This window comes from Pseudophryne corroboree, chromosome 6, assembly GCF_028390025.1.
Source record: "Pseudophryne corroboree isolate aPseCor3 chromosome 6, aPseCor3.hap2, whole genome shotgun sequence".
Lineage (NCBI taxonomy): Eukaryota > Metazoa > Chordata > Amphibia > Anura > Myobatrachidae > Pseudophryne > Pseudophryne corroboree.
The window spans coordinates 820,058,913-820,082,245 of record NC_086449.1 but is presented as its reverse complement, the minus strand read 5'-3'; the positions used below and the strand labels follow the sequence as shown (position 1 = coordinate 820,082,245).

The 23,333-nt window shown below is 50.3% G+C and overlaps 1 protein-coding gene across 1 annotated transcript in view; it reads left to right on the top strand.

Moving 5' to 3' along the window:
• Positions 1 to 23,333, top strand: part of LOC134934705 (potassium voltage-gated channel subfamily KQT member 1-like) — a 120,774-nt gene that overhangs the window by 30,998 nt on the left and 66,443 nt on the right. Inside the window, exons 2-10 of the mRNA XM_063930076.1 lie at positions 1,315 to 1,405; positions 4,505 to 4,631; positions 6,028 to 6,106; positions 7,227 to 7,323; positions 12,303 to 12,443; positions 15,513 to 15,623; positions 15,924 to 16,019; positions 16,103 to 16,231; positions 22,617 to 22,809. Coding sequence (XP_063786146.1) covers positions 1,315 to 1,405; positions 4,505 to 4,631; positions 6,028 to 6,106; positions 7,227 to 7,323; positions 12,303 to 12,443; positions 15,513 to 15,623; positions 15,924 to 16,019; positions 16,103 to 16,231; positions 22,617 to 22,809 — 1,064 coding nt within the window. The remainder of the gene's footprint in view (positions 1 to 1,314; positions 1,406 to 4,504; positions 4,632 to 6,027; positions 6,107 to 7,226; positions 7,324 to 12,302; positions 12,444 to 15,512; positions 15,624 to 15,923; positions 16,020 to 16,102; positions 16,232 to 22,616; positions 22,810 to 23,333) is intronic.

Genomic DNA, 23,333 nt, shown 5'->3' with positions numbered 1-23,333 from the left:
CATTTACGGTAGAGATTGTGTGCGTCTAGCGGGCGACTCTTTCGTTACATATTTTCACCATATAATGTATTTTGTAGATTATGGTCCCTTTGATAGAATCTGAAAGTTTGGTTAATGTAGAATGTTCATGGACAGAGAAATCCCTCTTTGTTTGATACGAAGGGTCAGACAGGAGTAATACAGTGGTGTTTAGTATCCATCGGAAGAGTATTTAATTAGCAATATTCCGGTGTTGGTTTGAAACAGATTAATCGCTCGTGCGAATAGTTATGGACACAAGAAGTTTATGTCCATTTACTATTATTTGCACTTACTTATCCATGCGGCGGGAAACCTAGTTTCCCACCCACCTGAGCAGTTGGAAATCGTCACAGCCCACCTGTATGAATCAACCTATGACCTCTTGTTATAATGCGAGGAGGAATTCCTGTGTTTAATGAACAATGAGATTGTAGGGACCATTGAATTGTATTGTGTGTGGGGCATAAATAGACAAGCCGATCACATCCAGCTCACTCTTCAACGGTTCTCATTGCTGAAAATCGGGAGCTGGATGTCCAGAGGCGCATGCGATCGTTTCCTTTGTGCGTAAGTTTTTCTCCGCAATCATATTGTCTCTTCTCCTCTTTCTCTCGTATTCTCTTAAACGTAATAGTATTGTATTGTATTTCCTGTGTAGTTATCTGGTTAGGTAGTCTATGTTATATTGTAGTGTATGACTTGTATTGTATTAATTCTTTTGCAAGTATAACATTCATAATATATATATAAGGCGTTGGACCCTAAGCTCAGGTATCTGTGTATTTCTTATAGTGTTAAGTATTCTCAGAGCGTCGGTGACGCTCAAACAGCTTTTAAGTTAATAAGGTTACACTGTGTTGCATCTACACCCTATCTCTACACTAAGGTTTTACAGCATATTACATTGTTTATGGTTTAGATATAAAGGTTTAACATTGTGAGCGTCAGCGCCGCTGGTGATCTCCTCGTGGTCCCGAGCGTCCGCTACGCTATAGCGAATCATTACGTTAGTCGGCAGCCAATAGCGTGCCTGCCTGTGATCTCTTGGCCGTGAGCGAACGTGACGCTTGAGCGTCTCGACTACGGCTAAGCGATTGTTACGCAACGAGCGTACCCTTACGGTACTCCATACGTAAATAGCGTACAGTGTTCTTAGACCTCATAAAGGGTTTTATATAAGATAAATATTTAGCTTTATCAGCAGACATACAGTATATTTGTGCGCTTGTATTAAGCACTTCTGTGTATAACCTTCTGCTCCCTTCACCTGCTCTCCTGCTGCTTCCTACACAGGTTCCTCCTTGTTCTCATCTGCCTGATATTCAGCGTCCTGTCCACGATAGAACAATACTCTGAATTTGCCACAGGAACTCTATTCTGGATGGTGAGTTGTGGGGAGCGTGTATGAACCTGGGGCGTGCGTGACGAACAAGGGGCATTGGCGCTCGCCTTATCTCATGATTGTCCGCACTTCGGAATCTGTGGCGCCCTATATATGGATGATGATGATGATGATTTAGGATTGGACGCAATCGCCCGCTGCCTACAGGATTGGGGCAACGCTTTGATGCTACCCTCAACCATCGCCCTTTAGTGGTGTAGGGGGCAGGTAGCTGAGTACGGTTTAATACAGAGGAAGACTGTAAATGATATTAATTTGAATAAACGTTGGGTACAATTAGATGAGACAGTAGATTGCAGTAGGGGATAGACACACAAACAGGTGGGTAAGTTAATAATGTAGGACTCATTCTTTCAAAGGGGTCTATTCACGAAGCAGTGAAAACAGTGGAGAAACAGCCCAGTGGAGAGGTTGCCTATGGCAACCAGTCAGCATCTCCGTTACATTTTATAGAATGTCCTTGATAAAGGCTTCCTTCGCAGCTGATTGGTTGCCATGGGCAACTTCTCCACTGGACCATTTCTCCACTCTTTTCACTGTTTCGTGAATAGATCCCTTAGTTATAATAATTTACGGTCTGTAAGAATCCAAGATCCACTTTACTGTACTTCTGTCTGCACCTATTTGTCAGCCACTCGCATCTCAGGGCGTACACCCACTTTCCGCTCATCGTACCTTCCCCTCGAGGAACCTGAGCTCAGTTTTGCAGAATTGTGGATACACCTGAAAATGCACCTGGTGGGAAGGGTGAAGATGTCACTTGGAAGCTACTTCCACAGTGGGCCAACCCCGTCATGTAAACATTCACACGTTTCTCCTGACATACCACCTTATTTAGCTCCATTTATGACAGCGAGTGAAGTATTTTCTAGCTAGGATATATGGGCAAAATGTTCCTATAAGTCTGTTTTCAAAATATAAGCCCTATTCTACGCCCTAGCCGAGTGTGTATATAGCACTTACCTGTCCTGCCGCTACTGCAAGGCCGCCTATTCCTGCTGACATTATCAGATATGAACAGAAAAGCATAATGATACATGTGGTCTGCTCGGGTGAGACCCTATAACGCTAGCTCTGGGATGCGGTGGAGGGCACTTACCGTAGACAGACTACTCACATCAGCTGGCCCTAAGAAGACAACAGTGGCTTCAGATGACATAAAACACTTACAGGTAGGACAGGGTTATATATCTGCACACTAGACCTGTAGAGGCCCATTTATCAATGAGTGATAAAACTTGTTGCGTATGATAATTGGTGCTCCAGCCAATCAGCTCCCAACTGTCATTTTTCAAATGCATGACAAGAGCTGAACACATGACAGTTGGAGGCTGATTGGCCTCTTCATAAGGTTTGATCAATTTCCACCTCAATCCCTAATAGAAAAAAAAAACATCACAAAACTGGAGACAGACATTTTTACGGAGAGCGACGGGGGGGCATGAAAGGGATGGAGCACAGCAATGGTCTGATACAAGTAGGGGGAGATTATTCCTCCGTGCGCTGCTCCACCTGCCCGCAGAGGATAAGACTGCAGAAGTCAGGCCGGGAAAGGCTGAGGCCACACCTGAGGATTTCAGAAGATGCTACAGAGGCAGATCTGTCAGTCCTTCTCTCCCGGGTGGAATGATGACTTCCACGCGGGGTGATGGGGTGGATCGCCTGACCTGCGTTTTCCAAAACAAATTTACAGATCCATGTGGAGATTTATCAAACCTTGCAGAGGGATAAAGCGGAGAGAGATAAAGAACCAACCAATCAGCTCCTAGCTGTCATTTTTCAAACACAGCCTGTAACATGGCAGTTAGGAGCTGATTGTCTGCACTTTGGCCCTCATTCCGAGTTGTTCGCTCGCTAGCTGCTTTTAGCAGCATTGCACACGCTAGGCCGCCGCCCTCTGGGAGTGTATCTTAGCTTAGCAGAATAGTGAACGAAAGATTAGCAGAATTGCAAAAATAAATTTCTAAGCAGTTTCTGAGTAGCTCGAGACTTACTCTGCCACTGCGATCAGTTCAGTCAGTTTCGTTCCTGGTTTGACGTCACAAACACACCCAGCGTTCGCCAAGACACTCCCCTGTTTCTCCAGACACTCCCGCGTTTTTCCCAGAAACGCCAGCGTTTTTCCGCACACTCCCATAAAACGGTCAGTTTCCGCCCAGAAACACCCATTTCCTGTCAATCACACTACGATCAGCAGAACGATGAAAAAACTTTGTTACGCCGTGAGTAAAATACCAAACTTTTGTGCTAATTTACTTGGCGCAGGCGCGCTGCGAACATTGCGCATGCGCAGTTTGCGACTAATCGCTCCGCAGCGAAAAAAACTAACGAGCGAACAACTCGGAATGACCCCCTTTATCTCTCTGCACTTTGGGGGTCATTCTGAGTTGATGGCTTGCTGTTGTTTTTCGCAGCGCAGCGATCAGGTTTCTACTGCGTACCGCAATGCGCAGGCGCGTCGTACGGGTACAAAGCGGATCGTAGCTGGGCGATGGATTTAACGAAGAATCAATTCGCACAGCCGATCGCAAGGAGATTGACAGGAAGAGGGCGTTTGTGGGTGGCAACTGACCGTTTTCTGGGTGTGTTTGGAAAAACGCAGGCGTGTCCAGGTGTTTGCAGGGCGGGTGTCTGATGCCAATTCCTGGCCCGGACAGGCTGAAGTGATCGCAGCGGCTGAGTAAGTCCAGAGCTACTCAGAAACTGGGGGGGAAAAAATTGTCCCGCTTGGCTGCACATGCGATCGCACACTTGCAAAGCGAAAATACAATTCCCTGTGGGCGGCGACTATGCGTTTGCACGGCTGCTAAAAGTAGCTAGCGAGCGATCAACTCGGAATGACCTCCTTTATCACTAACCAAGTCTTAGTACATCTGCCCCTTAATGTGAGAAGGGATCAATCAACACAACGAGTAGTTAACAAAGTTCTGGAACGACGGCCACGGAAGAGCGGGATGGAATTGTAAGAGGGGGGTTTATTATACCCCTGTTGAATATAATAACCACTGGGTTTCATCTCTTTCCTTTAGCGGTATTATAAGGCGGAATTGTGTGTAACCTGACATTACTCCTCTGTTGCAGGAAATCGTACTGGTGGTGTTTTTCGGTGCCGAATATCTCGTGCGGTTGTGGTCGGCCGGCTGCCGCAGCAAATACGTGGGCTTCAAGGGGCGGATCCGCTTTGCTCGGAAACCCATCTCCATCATTGGTGAGGGGGCCCTGTGGCTAATCTTCCGCTGTTGTCCCATGCTCTGTCTCGTGTTCCAGTCAGCAGGTGTATGATATGGAGACAGCCCTGTGGGGTGACACCGTCACAAGCCGGACAGCGAGATGCGTTCAGTCTGTCACACACATCTATAGGGAACGCTGACAGGTCCTGTTATAGATTCTATCTGTTCCGTCGCAGGATAATAGACAATAGGCAGCCTGGAGACGTAGGTATGGCGTCTCTACAGACTGGTGACAGACAGATTAGCGCCCCCCCCCCCCCACCATGTGGTGATGATGGAGGGACAGCTGCACACACACACACGGAAATACACATTTTATATAGATATGCAAGTAGATTCATGAAGCAGTGAAAAGTGTGAAGTTGCTCATGGCAACCAATCAGCATTGAAGTAACATTAATAATTTGCATACTATACAATTGTACGGAGCAGTTGATTGGTTGCCATGAGCAACTTCTCCACAGGCTCATTTCTCCACTCCTTTCACTGAGACCCCTAAGCCTCAGAGGGAGATAAAGTACCAGACAATCAGCTCCTAACTGTCAGTTTTCAAACCCAGCCTGTGGCATGGCAGTTAGGAGCTGATCGACTGGTAGTTTATCTCCGTCCACTTTATCTCTCTCCAAGGCTTAGTAAATATAGACCCCAAAGTACCAGACAATCAACTCCTAACTGTCATATTACAGGCTGGGTTTTAAAAATGACAGTTAGGAGCTGATTGGTTGGTAGTTTATCTCCATCCACTTTATCTCTCTCCAAGGCTTAGTAAATAAACCCCAATTAACCAGACAATCAGCTCCTAACTGCCGTGTTACAGTCCGGGTTTTAAAAATGACAACTAGGAGCTGATTGTCTGGTTAATTGGGGATTATTTACTAAACCTTGGAGAGAGATAAAGTGGATGGAGATAAAATATCAACCACTCAGCTCCTTTCTGTCATTTTAAAAACCCAGCCTGTAACATGACAGTTAAAAATGACAGCTAGGAGCTGATTGGTTGGTAGCTTATCTCCATCCACTTTATCTCTCTTCAAGGCTTAGTACATAGACCCCATTGTCTGTTACACAGTGTGAAAGCAGCGTTCCATTCTATAACTGCACCGCGAAATGTGAAAGTGCGCCAAGGCACGTAATCCCAGCAATATTTTAGGATGAAAACTTTAAAACATTCAAAACATTTTATTTTTGTGTGTTTTAGTTTTATTGGTAAATGTTGGTTTTCGGTTCGTTTCTGAGGTAAATTCTTTCTGAGTTTTTTTGGTTTGTATATTTTCCCATTCTGCGCCACGAAGTCCGGACTGGCATGATACATATATTCCTTCTGTTGCAGACATTTGGTCACGGCGTCATATCTCTGCCTTCTCTTCCCCTCAGATCTCATTGTGGTCATAGCGTCCATTATCGTGCTCAGCGTTGGCTCCAACGGACAGGTCTTCGCCACATCCGCAATTAGGTTGGTGAGTTTATTGGGGTCCAGGATTCCTGAGGTCTGTTATTGACAGGAGAGTTCTGTCCACATACACGCACTTTACTGGCGTACATTTCCCAGTCATGTGACCGCTTCTTCCTGTAATAGCAAATGTGCTGCAGGGCCTTACAGCCATATCGCCACAAGTCATACAGAACACAACCAGGAGTGCATACGTTCCAGCTGTGTGTACCTGGGAATGTGAAGGTGATATTGGGGGGTAATTCAGACCTGATAGCAGCAGCAAATTTGTTAGCAGTTGGGCAAAACCATGGGGGTCATTCAGACCCGATCGCTGCTGTGCATTTTCGCACAGTAGTGATCAGATTTGAAGTGCGCATGTGCCGGCGCCGCAGTGCGCCGGCGCATGGCTGACAGCCGACGGCTGTCGTAGGCTAGCGATCGCCTCTGCCTGATTGACAGGCAGAGGCGGTTGCTGGGCGGGAGGGGGCGTCAAGCCGCTGATTAGGGGCGCAGTCCGGTCAATGCAGGCGTGGCCGGACCATCCGGGGGTGGGCCGCGGCGGCTGCGTGATGTCACACGCAGCCGCTGTGACCCGGGCAGCGACGAGTAGCTTCCGGCCAGAGCACAGGAACTGCGCTGGCCGGGAGCTACTCCTGAGGTACAAAAGCATTGCCGCTGTGCGATGCTTTTGTACAATTGTGGGCGTCCCCCCGCATGTCTGTGTGCCTGATTGTAACCCTGCGGGGGGGTCAGATATAACATGTGCAGAGAGAGTTAGATTTGGGTGGGTTATTTTGTTTCTGTGCAGGGTAAATACTGGCTGCTTTATTTTTACACTGCAATTTAGATTTCAGATTGAACACACCCCACCCAAATCTAAGTCTCTCTGCACATGTTACATCTGCCCCACCTGCACTGCACATGGTTTTGCCCATTAGCTAACAAATTTGCTGCTGCAATCAGGTCTGAATAAGGCCCACTGACGGAACACAAGAGCTTACAATCTGTGTTTATGAGCTACAATCTCACATATCATAAGGAGGTACATGAAAGACCATGACAGGGTAATGAACCGGTATTACATGCTGTTACTGTACGTCATTACACGTTTCACTCTCTGTCTGCTCCTCACGTCCCGCAGGGGGATCCGATTCCTGCAGATTCTCCGCATGTTGCACGTAGACCGGCAGGGAGGCACCTGGAGACTTCTGGGGTCTGTAGTGTTCATCCATCGCCAGGTGAGGGCGCCACATATCTTCTGTACAGTACAAACCATTGGCTTGTTCACATTGCTCATTGGCATTAGTCCCTATGCATTTGTCACTCTGCCCCCTCCTCAATGTATTATTCACTGTGCCCCTACCCAGTGTACTAGTCCCTGTGCCCCTCCCCTGTGTACTAGTCCCTGTGCCCCTCCCCAGTGTACTAGTCCCTGTGCCCCTCCCCTGTGTACTAGTCCCTGTGCCCCTCCCCTGTGTACTAGTCCCTGTGCCCCTACCCAGTGTACTAGTCCCTGTGCCCCTCCCCAGTGTACTAGTCCCTGTGCCCCTCCCCTGTGTACTAGTCCCTGTGCCCCTCCCCAGTGTACTAGTCCCTGTGCCCCTCCCCTGTGTAATAGTCCCTGTGCCCCTCCCCTGTGTAATAGTCCCTGTGCCCCTCCCCTGTGTACTAGTCCCTGTGCCACTCCCCAGTGTACTAGTCCCTGTGCCCCTCCCCTGTGTACTAGTCCCTGTGCCCCTACCCAGTGTACTAGTCCCTGTGCCCCTCCCCTGTGTACTAGTCCCTGTGCCCCTACCCAGTGTACTAGTCCCTGTGCCCCTCCCCTGTGTACTAGTCCCTGTGCCCCTCCCCTGTGTACTAGTCCCTGTGCCCCTCCCCTGTGTACTAGTCCCTGTGCCCCTACCCAGTGTACTAGTCCCTGTGCCCCTCCCCTGTGTAATAGTCCCTGTGCCCCTCCCCTGTGTAATAGTCCCTGTGTTCCTCCCCTGTGTACTAGTCCCTGTGCCCCTCCCCAGTGTAATAGTCCCTGTGCCCCTCCCCTGTGTACTAATCCCTGTGCCCCCTCTCCTGTGTACTAGTCCCTGTGCCCCCTCTCCTGTGTAGTAATCCCTGTGCCCCCTCCCCAGTGTAGTAATCCCTGTGCCCCCTCTCCTGTGTACTAGTCCCTGTGCCCCCTCTCCTGTGTAGTAATCCCTGTGCCCCCTCTCCTGTGTACTAGTCCCTGTGCCCCCTCCCTAGTGTACTAATCCCTGTGCCCCCTCTCCTGTGTACTAATCCCTGTGCCCCCTCTCCTGTGTACTAGTCCCTGTGCCCCCTCTCCTGTGTACTAGTCCCTGTGCCCCCTCTCCTGTGTACGAATCCCTGTGCCCCCTCCCTAGTGTACTAATCCCTGTGCCCCCTCTCCTGTGTACTAATCCCTGTGCCCCCTCTCCTTTGTACTAGTCCCTGTGCCCCCTCTCCTGTGTACTAGTCCCTGTGCCCCTTCTCCTGTGTACTAGTCCCTGTGCCCCCTCCCTAGTGTACTAATCCCTGTGCCCCCTCTCCTGTGTACTAGTCCCTGTGCTCCCTCTCCTGTGTACTAGTCCCTGTGCCCCCTCTCCTGTGTAGTAATCCCTGTGCCCCCTCTCCTGTGTACTAGTCCCTGTGCCCCCTTTCCTGTGTACTAGTCCCTGTGCCCCCTCCCCAGTGTAGTAATCCCTGTGCCCCCTCTCCTGTGTACTAATCCCTGTGCCCCCTCTCCTGTGTACTAATCCCTGTGCCCCCTCTCCTGTGTACTAGTCCCTGTGCCCCCTCTCCTGTGTACTAGTTCCTGTGACCCCTTTCCTGTGTACTAGTCCCTGTGCCCCTCCCCTGTGTACTAATCCCTGTGCCCCCTCCCTAGTGTACTAATCCCTGTGCCCCCTCTCCTGTGTACTAATCCCTGTGCCCCCTCTCCTGTGTACTAATCCCTGTGCCCCCTCTCCTGTGTACTTGTCCCTGTGCCCCCTCTCCTGTGTACTTGTCCCTGTGCTCCCTCTCCTGTGTACTTGTCCCTGTGCCCCCTCTCCTGTGTACTTGTTCCTGTGCCCCCCCCCCCCTCCTGTGTACTGATCCCTGTGCCCCCTCTTCGGTGTACTGATCCCTGTGCCCCCTCTCCTGTGTACTGATCCCTGTGCCCCCTCTCCTGTGTACTGATCCCTGTGCCCCCTCTCCTGTGTACTGATCCCTGTGCCCCCTCTCCTGTGTACTAGTCCCTGTGCCCCCTTTCCTGTGTACTGATCCCTGTGCCCCCTCTCCTGTGTACTAATCCCTGTGCCCCCTCTCCTGTGTACTGATCCCTATGCCCCCTCTCCTGTGTACTGATCCCTATGCCCCCTCTCCTGTGTACTGATCCCTGTGCCCCCTCTCCTGTGTACTGATCCCTGTGCCCCCTCTCCTGTGTACTAGTTCCAGTGACCCTTTTCCTGTGTACTAGTCCCTGTGCCCCCTCCCCTGTGTACTAGTCCCTGTGCCCCCTCTCCTGTGTACTGATCCCTGTGCCCCCTCTCCTGTGTACTAGTTCCAGTGACCCTTTTCCTGTGTACTAGTCCCTGTGCCCCCTCCCCTGTGTACTAGTCCCTGTGTCCCCTCTCCTGTGTACTGATCCCTGAGCCCCCTCTCCTGTGTACTAATCCCTGTGCCCCCTCTCCTGTGTACTAGTCCCTGTGCCCCCTCCCCAGTGTACTAATCCCTGTGCCCCCTCTCCTGTGTACTAGTCCCTGTGCCCACTCTCCTGTGTACTGATCCCTGTGCCCCCTCTCCTGTGTACTAGTCCCTGTGCCCCCTCTCCTGTGTACTAGTCCCTGTGCCCCCTCTCCTGTGTACTAATCCCTGTGCCCCCTTTCCTGTGTACTTGTCCATGTGCCCCCTCTCCTGTGTACTAATCCCTGTGCCCCCTTTCCTGTGTACTTGTCCCTGTGCCCCCTCTCCTGTGTACTAATCCCTGTGCCCCCTTTCCTGTGTACTGATCCCTGAGCCCCCTCTCCTGTGTACTAATCCCTGTGCCCCCTCTCCTGTGTACTAATCCCTGTGCCCCCTCTCCTGTGTACTAGTCCCTGTGCCCCCTCTCCTGTGTACTAGTCCCTGTGCCCACTCTCCTGTGTACTGATCCCTGTGCCCCCTCTTTTGTGTACTGATCCCTGTGCCCCCTCTTTTGTGTACTAGTCCCTGTGCCCCCTCTCCTGTGTACTAGTCCCTGTGCCCCCTCTCCTGTGTACTAGTCCCTGTGCCCACTCTCCTGTGTACTAGTCCCTGTGCCCCCTCTCCTGTGTACTAGTCCCTGTGCCCACTCTCCTGTGTACTAGTCCCTGTGCCCCCTCTCCTGTGTACTAGTCCCTGTGCCCCCTCTCCTGTGTACTAGTCCCTGTGCCCACTCTCCTGTGTACTGATCCCTGTGCCCCCTCTTTTGTGTACTGATCCCTGTGCCCCCTCTTTTGTGTACTAATCCCTGTGCCCCCTCTCCTGTGTACTAGTCCCTGTGCCCCCTCTCCTGTGTACTAGTCCCTGTGCCCACTCTCCTGTGTACTAGTCCCTGCGCCCCCTCTCCTGTGTACTAGTCCCTGTGCCCACTCTCCTGTGTACTAGTCCCTGTGCCCCCTCTCCTGTGTACTAATCCCTGTGCCCCCTCTCCTGTGTACTAATCCCTGTTCCCCCTCTCCTGTGTACTAATCCCTGTTCCCCCTCTCCTGTGTACTAATCCCTGTGCCCCCTTTCCTGTGTACTTGTTCCTGTGCCCCCTCTCCTGTGTACTAATCCCTGTGCCCCCTTTCCTGTGTACTTGTCCCTGTGCCCCCTCTCCTGTGTACTAATCCCTGTGCCCCCTTTCCTGTGTACTTGTCCCTGTGCCCCCTCTCCTGTGTACTAATCCCTGTGCCCCCTTTCCTGTGTACTTGTCCCTGTGCCCCCTTTCCTGAGTACTAATCCCTGTGCCTCCTTTCCTGTGTACTTGTCCCTGTGCCCCCTCTCCTGTGTACTGATCCCTGAGCCCCCTCTCCTGTGTACTAATCCCTGTGCCCCCTCTCCTGTGTACTAATCCCTGTGCCCCCTCTCCTGTGTACTAGTCCCTGTGCCCCCTCCCCAGTGTACTAATCCCTGTGCCCCCTCTCCTGTGTACTAGTCCCTGTGCCCACTCTCCTGTGTACTGATCCCTGTGCCCCCTCTTTTGTGTACTAGTCCCTGTGCCCCCTCTCCTGTGTACTAGTCCCTGTGCCCCCTCTCCTGTGTACTAGTCCCTGTGCCCACTCTCCTGTGTACTAGTCCCTGTGCCCCCTCTCCTGTGTACTAGTCCCTGTGCCCACTCTCCTGTGTACTAGTCCCTGTGCCCCCTCTCCTGTGTACTAATCCCTGTGCCCCCTCTCCTGTGTAATAATCCCTGTTCCCCCTCTCCTGTGTACTAATCCCTGTGCCCCCTTTCCTGTGTACTTGTCCCTGTGCCCCCTCTCCTGTGTACTAATCCCTGTGCCCCCTTTCCTGTGTACTTGTCCCTGTGCCCCCTCTCCTGTGTACGAATCCGTGCCTCCTTTCCTGTGTACTTGTCCCTGTGCCCCCTCTCCTGTGTACTAATCCCTGTGCCCCCTTTCCTGTGTACTTGTCCCTGTGCCCCCTCTCCTGTGTACTAATCCCTGTGCCTCCTTTCCTGTGTACTTGTCCCTGTGCCCCCTCTCCTGTGTACTAATCCCTGTGCCCCCTTTCCTGTGTACTTGTCCCTGTGCCCCCTTTCCTGAGTACTTGTCCCTGTGCCCCCTCTCCTGTGTACTAATCCCTGTGCCCCCTTTCCTGTGTACTGATCCCTGTGCCCCCTCTCCTGTGTACTAATCCCTGTGCCCCCTTTCCTGTGTACTTGTCCCTGTGCCCCCTCTCCTGTGTACTAATCCCTGTGCCCCCTTTCCTGTGTACTTGTCCCTGTGCCCCCTTTCCTGAGTACTAATCCCTGTGCCTCCTTTCCTGTGTACTTGTCCCTGTGCCCCCTTTCCTGTGTACTAATCCCTGTGCCTCCTTTCCTGTGTACTTGTCCCTGTACCCTTTCCCCAGTGTGCTAGTCCTCTGTGCTCTCTCCTTGAGGTCACTGCATGCCCCCTCCTCACTGTATCACTGTGTCCCAAGTGTCTTGTGTACTGTGCCCCCTCTTGGTGTTATTGCTGTTGCACAGTTGATGCATTGTCTGTGGCTGGGACCCCTATGACGGCCGGTGTCTCCACAGGAGCTGATCACCACTCTGTACATCGGCTTCCTGGGCCTCATCTTCTCCTCATACTTTGTGTATCTGGCTGAGAAAGATGCAGTGGATGAGGCGGGAAGGACTGGGTTTTCCAGCTACGCTGATGCCCTCTGGTGGGGAGTGGTGAGTATGGCACTGATAATATTGGGCTACAGGCTGCATAGTTTATCCTGTAGCCTTTTACATGAATGCATGAAGTTATCACACTTTTGGGCAGCTATAATTTAGTGATTAGATGGAACAGCCCATGTACTGGCAGGAGCATGGTCAGTGCACACCTGAGCGACCGCCCAGGAACAGCCCATGTACTGGCAGGAGCATGCTCAGTGCACACCTGAGAGACCGCCCAGGGACAGCCCATGTACTGGCAGGAGCATGCTCAGTGTGCACCTGAGAGACCGCCCAGGAACAGCCCATGTACTGGCAGGAGCATGGTCAGTGCACACCTGAGGGACATCCCAGGAACAGCCCATGTACTGGCAGGAGCATGCTCAGTGCACACCTGAGGGACCTCCCAGGAACAGCCCATGTACTGGCAGGAGCATGCTCAGTGTGCACCTGAGAGAGAGAGAGACCTCCCAGGAACAGCCCATGTACAGGCAGGAGCATGCTCAGTGTACACCTGAGAGACCGCCCAGGAACAGCCCATGCACTGGTAGGAGCATGCTCAGTGTGCACCTGAGAGAGAGAGATCTCCCAGGAACAGCCCATGTACAGGCAGGAGCATGCTCAGTGTGCACCTGAGAGACCGCCCAGGAACAGCCCATGTACTGGCAGGAGCATGCTCAGTGTGCACCTGAGAGAGAGAGACCTCCCAGGAACAGCCCATGTACAGGCAGGAGCATACTCAGTGCACACCTGAGAGACCGCCCAGGAACAGCCCATGTACTGGCAGGAGCATGCTCAGTGTGCACCTGAGAGAGAGAGACCTCCCAGGAACAGCCCATGTACTGGCAGGAGCATGCTCAGTGTACACCTGAGGGACCTCCCAGGAACAGCCCATGTACTGGCAGGAGCATGCTCAGTGTACACCTGAGGGACCTCCCAGGAACAGCCCATGTACTGGCAGGAGCATGCTCAGTGTACACCTGAGGGACCTCCCAGGAACAGCCCATGTACTGGCAGGAGCATGCTCAGTGTGCACCTGAGAGAGAGAGACCTCCCAGGAACAGCCCATGTACAGGCAGGAGCATGCTCAGTGTACACCTGAGGGACCTCCCAGGAACAGCCCATGTACTGGCAGGAGCATGCTCAGTGTACACCTGAGGGACCTCCCAGGAACAGCCCATGTACTGGCAGGAGCATGCTCAGTGTACACCTGAGGGACCTCCCAGGAACAGCCCATGTACTGGCAGGAGCATGCTCAGTGTACACCTGAGGGACCTCCCAGGAACAGCCCATGTACTGGCAGGAGCATGCTCAGTGTACACCTGAGGGACCTCCCAGGAACAGCCCATGTACTGGTAGGAGCATGCTCAGTGTACACCCGAGGGACATCCTGTGACATTATCAGGTGGCAGTTCTGTCAAACATGCACATGTCAGCCAGTAGGGGGCGCCATGGAAATTTTGCAGGGACAATGCATCTAGTAGAAGTTACAGGATGCATGTTCGAATCATACCCTTTTCAGACAGAAAAGTCCGAAAGGCCCGGCAATTACCCGGCATTTCAGTGCCGGGTCGTTTTACCGGGACCTGCCTGAAGCCCCCTTTCACACAGACATGCAAATTACCGGGTCGAGAATTTCGACCCGATAATTTGCAGATCAACACGGGTATTTTGTCTGTGTGAAAGGGTCATCCCGTGTCATAATTCCCGTGTCTCCGACCCTGGTAAATTCCAGGGTCGAAGTCCCGGGAATTACAACACGGGTTGACCCTTTCACACAGAAAAAGGACCTGTGTGTTACATGAAATTACCGGGTGGAACTGCTTCACCCGGTAATTTCATGTTCTGTCTGAAAGGGGTATGAATAGGTTATATGGAATCAGAAAATCCATGTAGACATGTATTCAAATGTGTTTAGATGTAAAATGTATACACTGGTGTATACGTACATATGTTGATATGTTATAGAGGAAGATGAGCTCTATGTCTTATGGTCACTTCCATAAGTTCCATGTCATATTTATTTACTAGGGAAATCAGAAGCTGCACACTACACACTGCCATATTTTTATAAATGTCTTCTACATAGCCACAGACTTTTAGATTGCCCCATTAGCAGCAATGTATTATGCCACAGACCTTTTATCTTGGTCCTTGAGATAGGTACACACCGAGCGATATATCGGCCGTCCAATCGAGCAGCTGATATATATCGCAAGCCCTGCGGTGGGTGTGTACCACGTAGTTCACAGACATATCGTGTCGTCCCTGCAGCACAGCCGACGGCCGATATATCTACAGATGTAGCTGCGCATCTTGCTGTGTGTGACCGCTCGTACAGTTGCTGCGGGGACCGCCGGTGACTAACATCTCACGGTGACAGTCAAAATGCCGACACGGTCAAAATACTGACATTCGTTATGCCGACGTGTTCAAAATGCTGACATAGTCAGAATACCGGCATTTGAAATGCCGACAAGTCAAAATACCGACATTAGTTTTTCTGTGTTTTTTGTGTCAATGTCGACATAGTTCAAGATGGACACCGTCTAAGTGTTCCGAGTTCCCTCGCTGCTCTTGGTACACTATTATATTCCCCCTCCAGGTCCACTGGGATGGTAAAGTATGAACAAGTCTGTTTTTGGGCAAAAATGCCTTAAAACGGCATGTCGGCATTTTGACCTGTCGGCATTTCAAATGTCGGTATTCTGACTATGTCAGCATTTTGAACATGTCAGCATAATGAATGTCGGTATTTTGACCATGTCGATATTTTGACTGTCGGTCAATGGGTGTAGGGATTATGACCGTCGGTAGTGTGTCAGTAAATCAGCTGCTACCCGGCTAGGTGTACAGCTTTGCATACTGGGGAATGACCGCAGCTGGTTCCGTGCAGGTAGTGCAGGGGTAATTGCAGCCGGCTTGCGTGCAACCCTGCATTGTCCCCTAAGTGAGGATGCAGTAATACAATTAGGAAGATATATGCATATTTGGCATCTATATGCCATTTCCCATAGCAACCTTGATAGAACTGTTATGTTTGGTGCCTAGCTGTGTGACTTGGCTCAGTTTCCTGTCGCGCAGGTCACAGTGACGACCATCGGATACGGGGATAAAGTCCCTCAAACGTGGATTGGGAAAACCATCGCGTCCTGCTTCTCCGTCTTCGCCATCTCGTTCTTTGCGCTTCCAGCTGTGAGTATCAGCAGCCCTGTAACGTCTGACCATACATTATCCCTCCTAGACTGGTAGGCCTCAGCCCTGGTACTATTCGGCCCTCTCTTCAGCCTCTGTGGAGACGGCCATTGTGAGGGCCTATCAGTTCTCTAGGAACTAGTGATCTCTCTGAGGCGAGGAAAGTTTTCGTTTATCAAGGGTACAGTAGTACTCAGTATCGCCTGCAGGTGTCAGTGATGATACATGTTTAGAGAAGTGACTGTGAGAAGCTCCCCCTGTCTCTTGTCCTTGGTGCTGACAATCCCTCTATTCTCTTAGGGAATACTAGGGTCCGGTTTTGCTCTAAAGGTTCAGCAGAAGCAGCGGCAGAAACATTTCAACAGGCAGATCCCGGCCGCAGCGTCACTAATCCAGGTAGTAGATCTGCAGTGTGATTGGAGATGACTGTACCTACCTGTGTGTGATAGATCACCAGTGTCTGACTGCCGCCCATACAGACCCTCTGGAGGTGTTATGCTGCTGAGAAGTCCTACAGCTCCACTGCCACCTGGAAAATCTACCTGACCCCTCCAGAGCAGGGCAGTAAGACGGCCCCTACGCCAGCCAGCCCTGGAGCACGTAGACAGGTCCGGTGATTCCTGCCAGCCCGCCCTGGTGTCATCTAATGTCCAGTCTGCATGAGCCCCTGCCCTGTCTGCATGAGCCCCTGCCCTGGTGTCATCTAATGCCCTGTCTGTATGAGCTCCCTATCCTGTCTGCATGAGCCCCCGTCCTGTCTGCATGAGCCCCCGTCCTGTCTGCATGAGCCCCCGTCCTGTCTGCATGAGCCCCCGTCCTGTCTGCATGAGCCCCCTATCCTGTCTCCATGAGCCCCCTATCCTGTCTGCATGAGCCCCCATCCTGTGTGCATGAGCCCCTGCCCTGTCTGCATGAGCCCCCTATTCTGTCTGCATGAGCCCCCTATCCTGTCTGCATGAGCCCCTGCCCTGTCTGCATGAGCCCCCGTCCTGTCTGCATGAGCCCCTGCCCTGTCTGCATGAGCCCCTGCCCTGTCTGTATGAGCCCCCTATCCTGTCTGCATGAGCCCCTGCCCTGTCTGCATGAGCCCCTGCCCTGTCTGCATGAGCCCCCGCCTGTCTGCATGAGCCCCTGCCCTTGTGTCATCTAATGCCCTGTCTGTATGAGCCCCCTATCCTGTCTGCATGAGCCCCCGTCCTGTCTGCATGAGCCCCCTATCCTGTCTGCATGAGCCCCTGCCCTGTCTGTATGAGCCCCATATCCTGTCTGCATGAGCCCCCGCCTGTCTGCATGAGCCCCTGCCCTTGTATCATCTAATGCCCTGTCTGTATGAGCCCCCTATCCTGTCTGCATGAGCCCCCGTCCTGTCTGCATGAGCCCCCTATCCTGTCTGCATGAGCCCCCGTCCTGTCTGCATGAGCCCCTGCCCTATCTGTATGAGCCCCCTATCCTGTCTGCATGAGCCCCTGCCCTGTCTGCATGAGCCCCTGCCCTGTCTGCATGAGCCCCCGCCTGTCTGCATGAGCCCCTGCCCTTGTGTCATATAATGCCCTGTCTGTATGAGCCCCCTATCCTGTCTGCATGAGCCCCCGTCCTGTCTGCATGAGCCCCCTATCCTGTCTGCATGAGCCCCTGCCCTGTCTGTATGAGCCCCATATCCTGTCTGCATGAGCCCCTGCCCTGTCTGTATGAGCCCCATATCCTGTCTGCATGAGCCCCCGCCTGTCTGCATGAGCCCCTGCCCTTGTATCATCTAATGCCCTGTCTGTATGAGCCCCCTATCCTGTCTGCATGAGCCCCCGTCCTGTCTGCATGAGCCCCCTATCCTGTCTGCATGAGCCCCCGTCCTGTCTGCATGAGCCCCTGCCCTATCTGTATGAGCCCCCTATCCTGTCTGCATGAGCCCCTGCCCTGTCTGTATGAGCCCCCTATCCTGTCTGCATGAGCCCCTGCCCTGTCTGTATGAGCCCCCTATCCTGTTTGCATGAGCCCCTATCCTGTCTGCATGAGCCCCTGCCCTGTCTGTATGAGCCCCCTATCCTGTCTGCATGAGCCCCTATCCTGTCTGCATGAGCCCCTATCCTGTCTGCATGAGCCCCTATCCTGTCTGCATGAGCCCCCGTCCTGTCTGCATGAGCCCCCGTCCTGTCTGCATGAGCCCCTGCCCTGTCTGCATGAGCCCCTGCCCTGTCTGTATGAGCCCCCTATCCTGTCTGCATGAGCCCCTATCCTGTCTGCATGAGCCCCCGTCCTGTCTGCATGGGCTCCCGCCCTGGTGTCATCTAATGTCCTGTTTGCATGGGCCCTCGCCCCCAATCTCCTAAGTATTGTGTCTGTATTCGCTGCTCTTAAGAGGAATCCTCACCCAGGAGACTGTAACTGGGGTGTAGAATGTGGTGGACAACTTTCTAGAAACATTACACATGGTAGTATCATTGGGGAACATTACACCTGGGAGTATTATTGGGGAACATTACACATGGTAGTATCATTGTGGAACATTACATCTGGGAGTATCATTGGGGAACATTACATCTGGGAGTATCATTGGGGAACATTACACCTGGGAGTATTATTGGGGAACATTACACCTGGGAGCATTATTGGGGAACATTACACATGGTAGTATCATTGGGGAACATTACACCTGGGAGTATTAATAGGGAACATTACACATGGTAGTAACATTAGGGAACATTACACCTGGTACTATCATTGGGGAACATTACACCTGGGAGTATTATTGGGGAACATTACACATGGTAGTATCATTGGGGAACATTACACCTGGGAGTATTATTGGGGAACATTACACCTGGGAGTATTATTGGGGAACATTACACATGGTAGTATCATTGGGGAACATTACACCTAGGAGTATTATTGGGGAATATTACACATGGTAGTATCATTGTGGAACATTACATCTGGGAGTATCATTGGGGAACATTACACCTGGGAGTATTATTAGGGAACATTACACCTGGGAGCATTATTGGGGAACATTACACATGGTAGTATCATTGGGGAACATTACACCTGGGAGTATTAATAGGGAACATTACACATGGTAGTAACATTAGTGAACATTACACTTGGTACTATCACTGGGGAACATTACACCTGGGAGTATTATTGGGGAACCTTACACATGGTAGTATCATTGGGGAACATTACACCTGGGAGTATCATTGGGGAACATTACACCTGGGAGCATTATTGGGGAACATTACACATGGTAGTATCATTGTGGAACATTACATCTGGGAGTATCATTGGGAAACATTACACCTGGTAGTATCATTGGGGAACAGTACACCTGGGAGTATTAATAGGGAATGTTACACATGGTAGTAACATTAGGGAACATTACACCTGGTACTATCATTGGGGAACATTACACCTGGGAGTATTATTGGGGAACATTACACCTGGGCGTATTATTGGGGAACAATACACATGGTAGTATCATTGGGGAACATTACACCTGGGAGTATTATAGGGGAACATTACACATGGTAGTATCATTGGGGAACATTACACCTGGGAGTATTATTGGGGAACATTACACATGGTAGTATCATTGGGGAACATTACACCTGGGAGTATTAATAGGGAACATTACACATGGTAGTAACATTAGGGAACATTACACCTGGTACTATCATTGGGGAACATTACACCTGGGAGTATTATTGGGGAACATTACACCTGGGAGCATTATTGGGGAACATTACACATGGTAGTATCATTGGGGAACATTACACCTGGGAGTATTAATAGGGAACATTACACGTGGTAGTAACATTAGGGAACATTACACATGGTAGTATCATTGGGGAACATTACTAATGGTGTGGTAGGAACAATACGCATGTTAGAATTATTTGGTAACAGTAGTTGCAGTAGTATCATTGGTGACCATTATCTGGGGTAGTGTCCTTTGGGAACAGTACATGTGGTAGTATCATTGGTGACCATTATCTGGGGTAGTATCCTTTGGGAACAGTACATGTGGTAGTATCGTTGGTGACCATTATCAGGGGTAGTATCCTCTGGGAACAGTACATGTGGTAGTATCATTGGTGACCATTATCTGGGGTAGTGTCCTTTGGGAACAGTACATGTGGTAGTATCATTGGTGACCATTATCTGGGGTAGTGTCCTTTGGGAACAGTACATGTGGTAGTATCATTGGTGACCATTATCTGGGGTAGTATCCTCTGGGAACAGTACATGTGGTAGTATCATTGGTGACCATTATCAGGGGTAGTGTCCTCTGGGAACAGTACATGTGGTAGTATCATTGGTGACCATTATCAGGGGTAGTGTCCTCTGGGAACAGTACATGTGGTAGTATCATTGGTGACCATTATCAGGGGTAGTGTCCTTTGGGAACAGTACATGTGGTAGTATAATTGGTGACCATTATCAGGGGTAGTGTCCTCTGGGAACAGTACATGTGGTAGTATCATTGGTGACCATTATCTGGGGTAGTGTCCTTTGGGAACAGTACATGTGGTAGTATCATTGGTGACCATTATCTGGGGTAGTGTCCTTTGGGAACAGTACATGTGGTAGTATCATTGGTGACCATTATCTGGGGTAGTATCCTCTGGGAACAGTACATGTGGTAGTATCATTGGTGACCATTATCTGGGGTAGTGTCCTTTGGGAACAGTACATGTGGTAGTATCATTGGTGACCATTATCTGGGGTAGTATCCTCTGGGAACAGTACATGTGGTAGTATCATTGGTGACCATTATCTGGGGTAGTATCCTTTGGGAACAGTACATGCGGTAGTATCACTGGTGACCATTATCAGGGGTAGTATCCTCTGGGAACAGTACATGTGGTAGTATCACTGGTGACCATTATCTGGGGTAGTGTCCTTTGGGAACAGTACATGTGGTAGTATCATTGGTGACCATTATCTGGGGTAGTGTCCTGTGGGAACAGTACATGTGGTAGTATCATTGGTGACCATTATCTGGGGTAGTATCCTCTGGGAACAGTACATGTGGTAGTATCATTGGTGACCATTATCTGGGGTAGTATCCTTTGGGAACAGTACATGCGGTAGTATCACTGGTGACCATTATCAGGGGTAGTATCCTCTGGGAACAGTACATGTGGTAGTATCACTGGTGACCATTATCTGGGGTAGTATCCTCTGGGAACAGTACATGTGGTAGTATCATTGGTGACCATTATCTGGGGTAGTGTCCTTTGGGAACAGTACATGTGGTAGTATCATTGGTGACCATTATCTGGGGTAGTGTCCTTTGGGAACAGTACATGTGGTAGTATCACTGGTGACCATTATCTGGGGTAGTATCCTCTGGGAACAGTACATGTGGTAGTATCATTGGTGACCATTATCTGAGGTAGTGTCCTTTGGGAACAGTACATGTGGTAGTATCACTGGTGACCATTATCTGGGGTAGTGTCCTTTGGGAACAGTACATGTGGTAGTATCATTGGTGACCATTATTTGGGGTAGTGTCCTTTGGGAACAGTACATGTGGTAGTATCATTGGTGACCATTATCTGGGGTAGTGTCCTCTGGGAACAGTACATGTGGTAGTATTACTGGTGACCATTATCTGGGGTAGTATCCTCTGGGAACAGTACATGTGGTTGTATCATTGGTGACCATTATCTGGGGTAGTGTCCTTTGGGAACAGTACATGCGGTAGTATCATTGGTGACCATTATTTGGGGTAGTGTCCTTTGGGAACAGTACATGCGGTAGTATCATTGGTGACCATTATCTGGGGTAGTGTCCTCTGGGAACAGTACATGCGGTAGTATCATTGGTGACCATTATCTGGGGTAGTGTCCTTTGGGAACAGTACATGTGGTAGTATCATTGGTGACCATTATCTGGGGTAGTGTCCTTTGGGAACAGTACATGTGGTAGTATCATTGGTGACCATTATCTGGGGTAGTGTCCTTTGGGAACAGTACATGTGGTAGTATCATTGGTGACCATTATTTGGGGTAGTGTCCTTTGGGAACAGTACATGCGGTAGTATCATTGGTGACCATTATTTGGGGTAGTGTCCTTTGGGAACAGTACATGCGGTAGTATCATTGGTGACCATTATCTGGGGTAGTGTCCTTTGGGAACAGTACATGTGGTAGTATCATTGGTGACCATTATTTGGGGTAGTGTCCTTTGGGAACAGTACATGTGGTAGTATCATTGGTGACCATTATCTGGGGTAGTGTCCTTTGGGAACAGTACATGTGGTAGTATCATTGGTGACCATTATCTGGGGTAGTGTCCTCTGGGAACAGTACATGTGGTAGTATCATTGGTGACCATTATCTGGGGTAGTATCCTCTGGGAACAGTACATGTGGTAGTATCATTGGTGACCATTATCTGGGGTAGTGTCCTCTGGGAACAGTACATGTGGTAGTATCATTGGTGACCATTATCTGGGGTAGTGTCCTTTGGGAACAGTACATGTGGTAGTATCATTGGTGACCATTATCTGGGGTAGTGTCCTTTGGGAACAGTACATGTGGTAGTATCATTGGTGACCATTATCTGGGGTAGTGTCCTTTGGGAACAGTACATGTGGTAGTATCATTGGTGACCATTATCTGGGGTAGTGTCCTTTGGGAACAGTACATGTGGTAGTATCATTGGTGACCATTATCTGGGGTAGTGTCCTTTGGGAACAGTACATGTGGTAGTATCATTGGTGACCATTATCTGGGGTAGTATCCTCTGGGAACAGTACATGTGGTAGTATCATTGGTGACCATTATCTGGGGTAGTGTCCTTTGGGAACAGTACATGTGGTAGTATCATTGGTGACCATTATCTGGGGTAGTATCCTCTGGGAACAGTACATGTGGTTGTATCATTGGTGACCATTATCTGGGGTAGTGTCCTTTGGGAACAGTACATGTGGTAGTATTACAGGACACAGTATTGTCAGTCATTTGGTGGCTGAAATTCTTTGCTCTTCCCCCAGAACAGAAGATGTAAAAGGAAGACCAAGTTTGTACACGAGGCCATTGTCACCCCCACAAGTCCCACTCTGGCCCCACTGTGCCTCTCTCCGATGCCCCGGGCCAGCCCCCCGGAGAGTGCTCTGTCTGTGCCTCACATCACATATCATCACACAGAGGGGGAGAAGAAAGACCTGAACTTCACAGGTCCGACAGGTAGGGGGCAGTCAGAGTGATGTGTCCCATTGTGCACTTCTACATGCGTTATATATATGACAGTGTTACTTTGTATCTGATGCTTATACTTAGGTGGAGATTTATCAAGGTTTGGAGAAGAGATAATGTAGAGAGAGATTAAGTACCAACCATATGTCATTTTTCCATCAAAGCCTCAACTTCCTCTCCAAGATCTGATAAATCTCCGACTTAGTAATTGTTAATCTGATACTAGGATTCATTTGTGGTTTGCCGGAACAATGCATTGTCTGTAATGTCCTCCCTAGCAGGATTGCTTACTGTATACTTATTTTTAATATTGTCAAAAATTGTGTACATAAAATAAGTAATTCATATATTATTCAGCTATTTATATATCACACGCATAGTCCACAGTGCTGTACAGACAGTGGGGGTCATTCCGAGTTGATCGCTCGCTAGCAGTTTTTAGCAGCCGTGCAAACGCTATGCCGCCGCCCACGGGGGAGTCTATTGTAGCTTAGCAGAAGTGCGAACGCATGTGC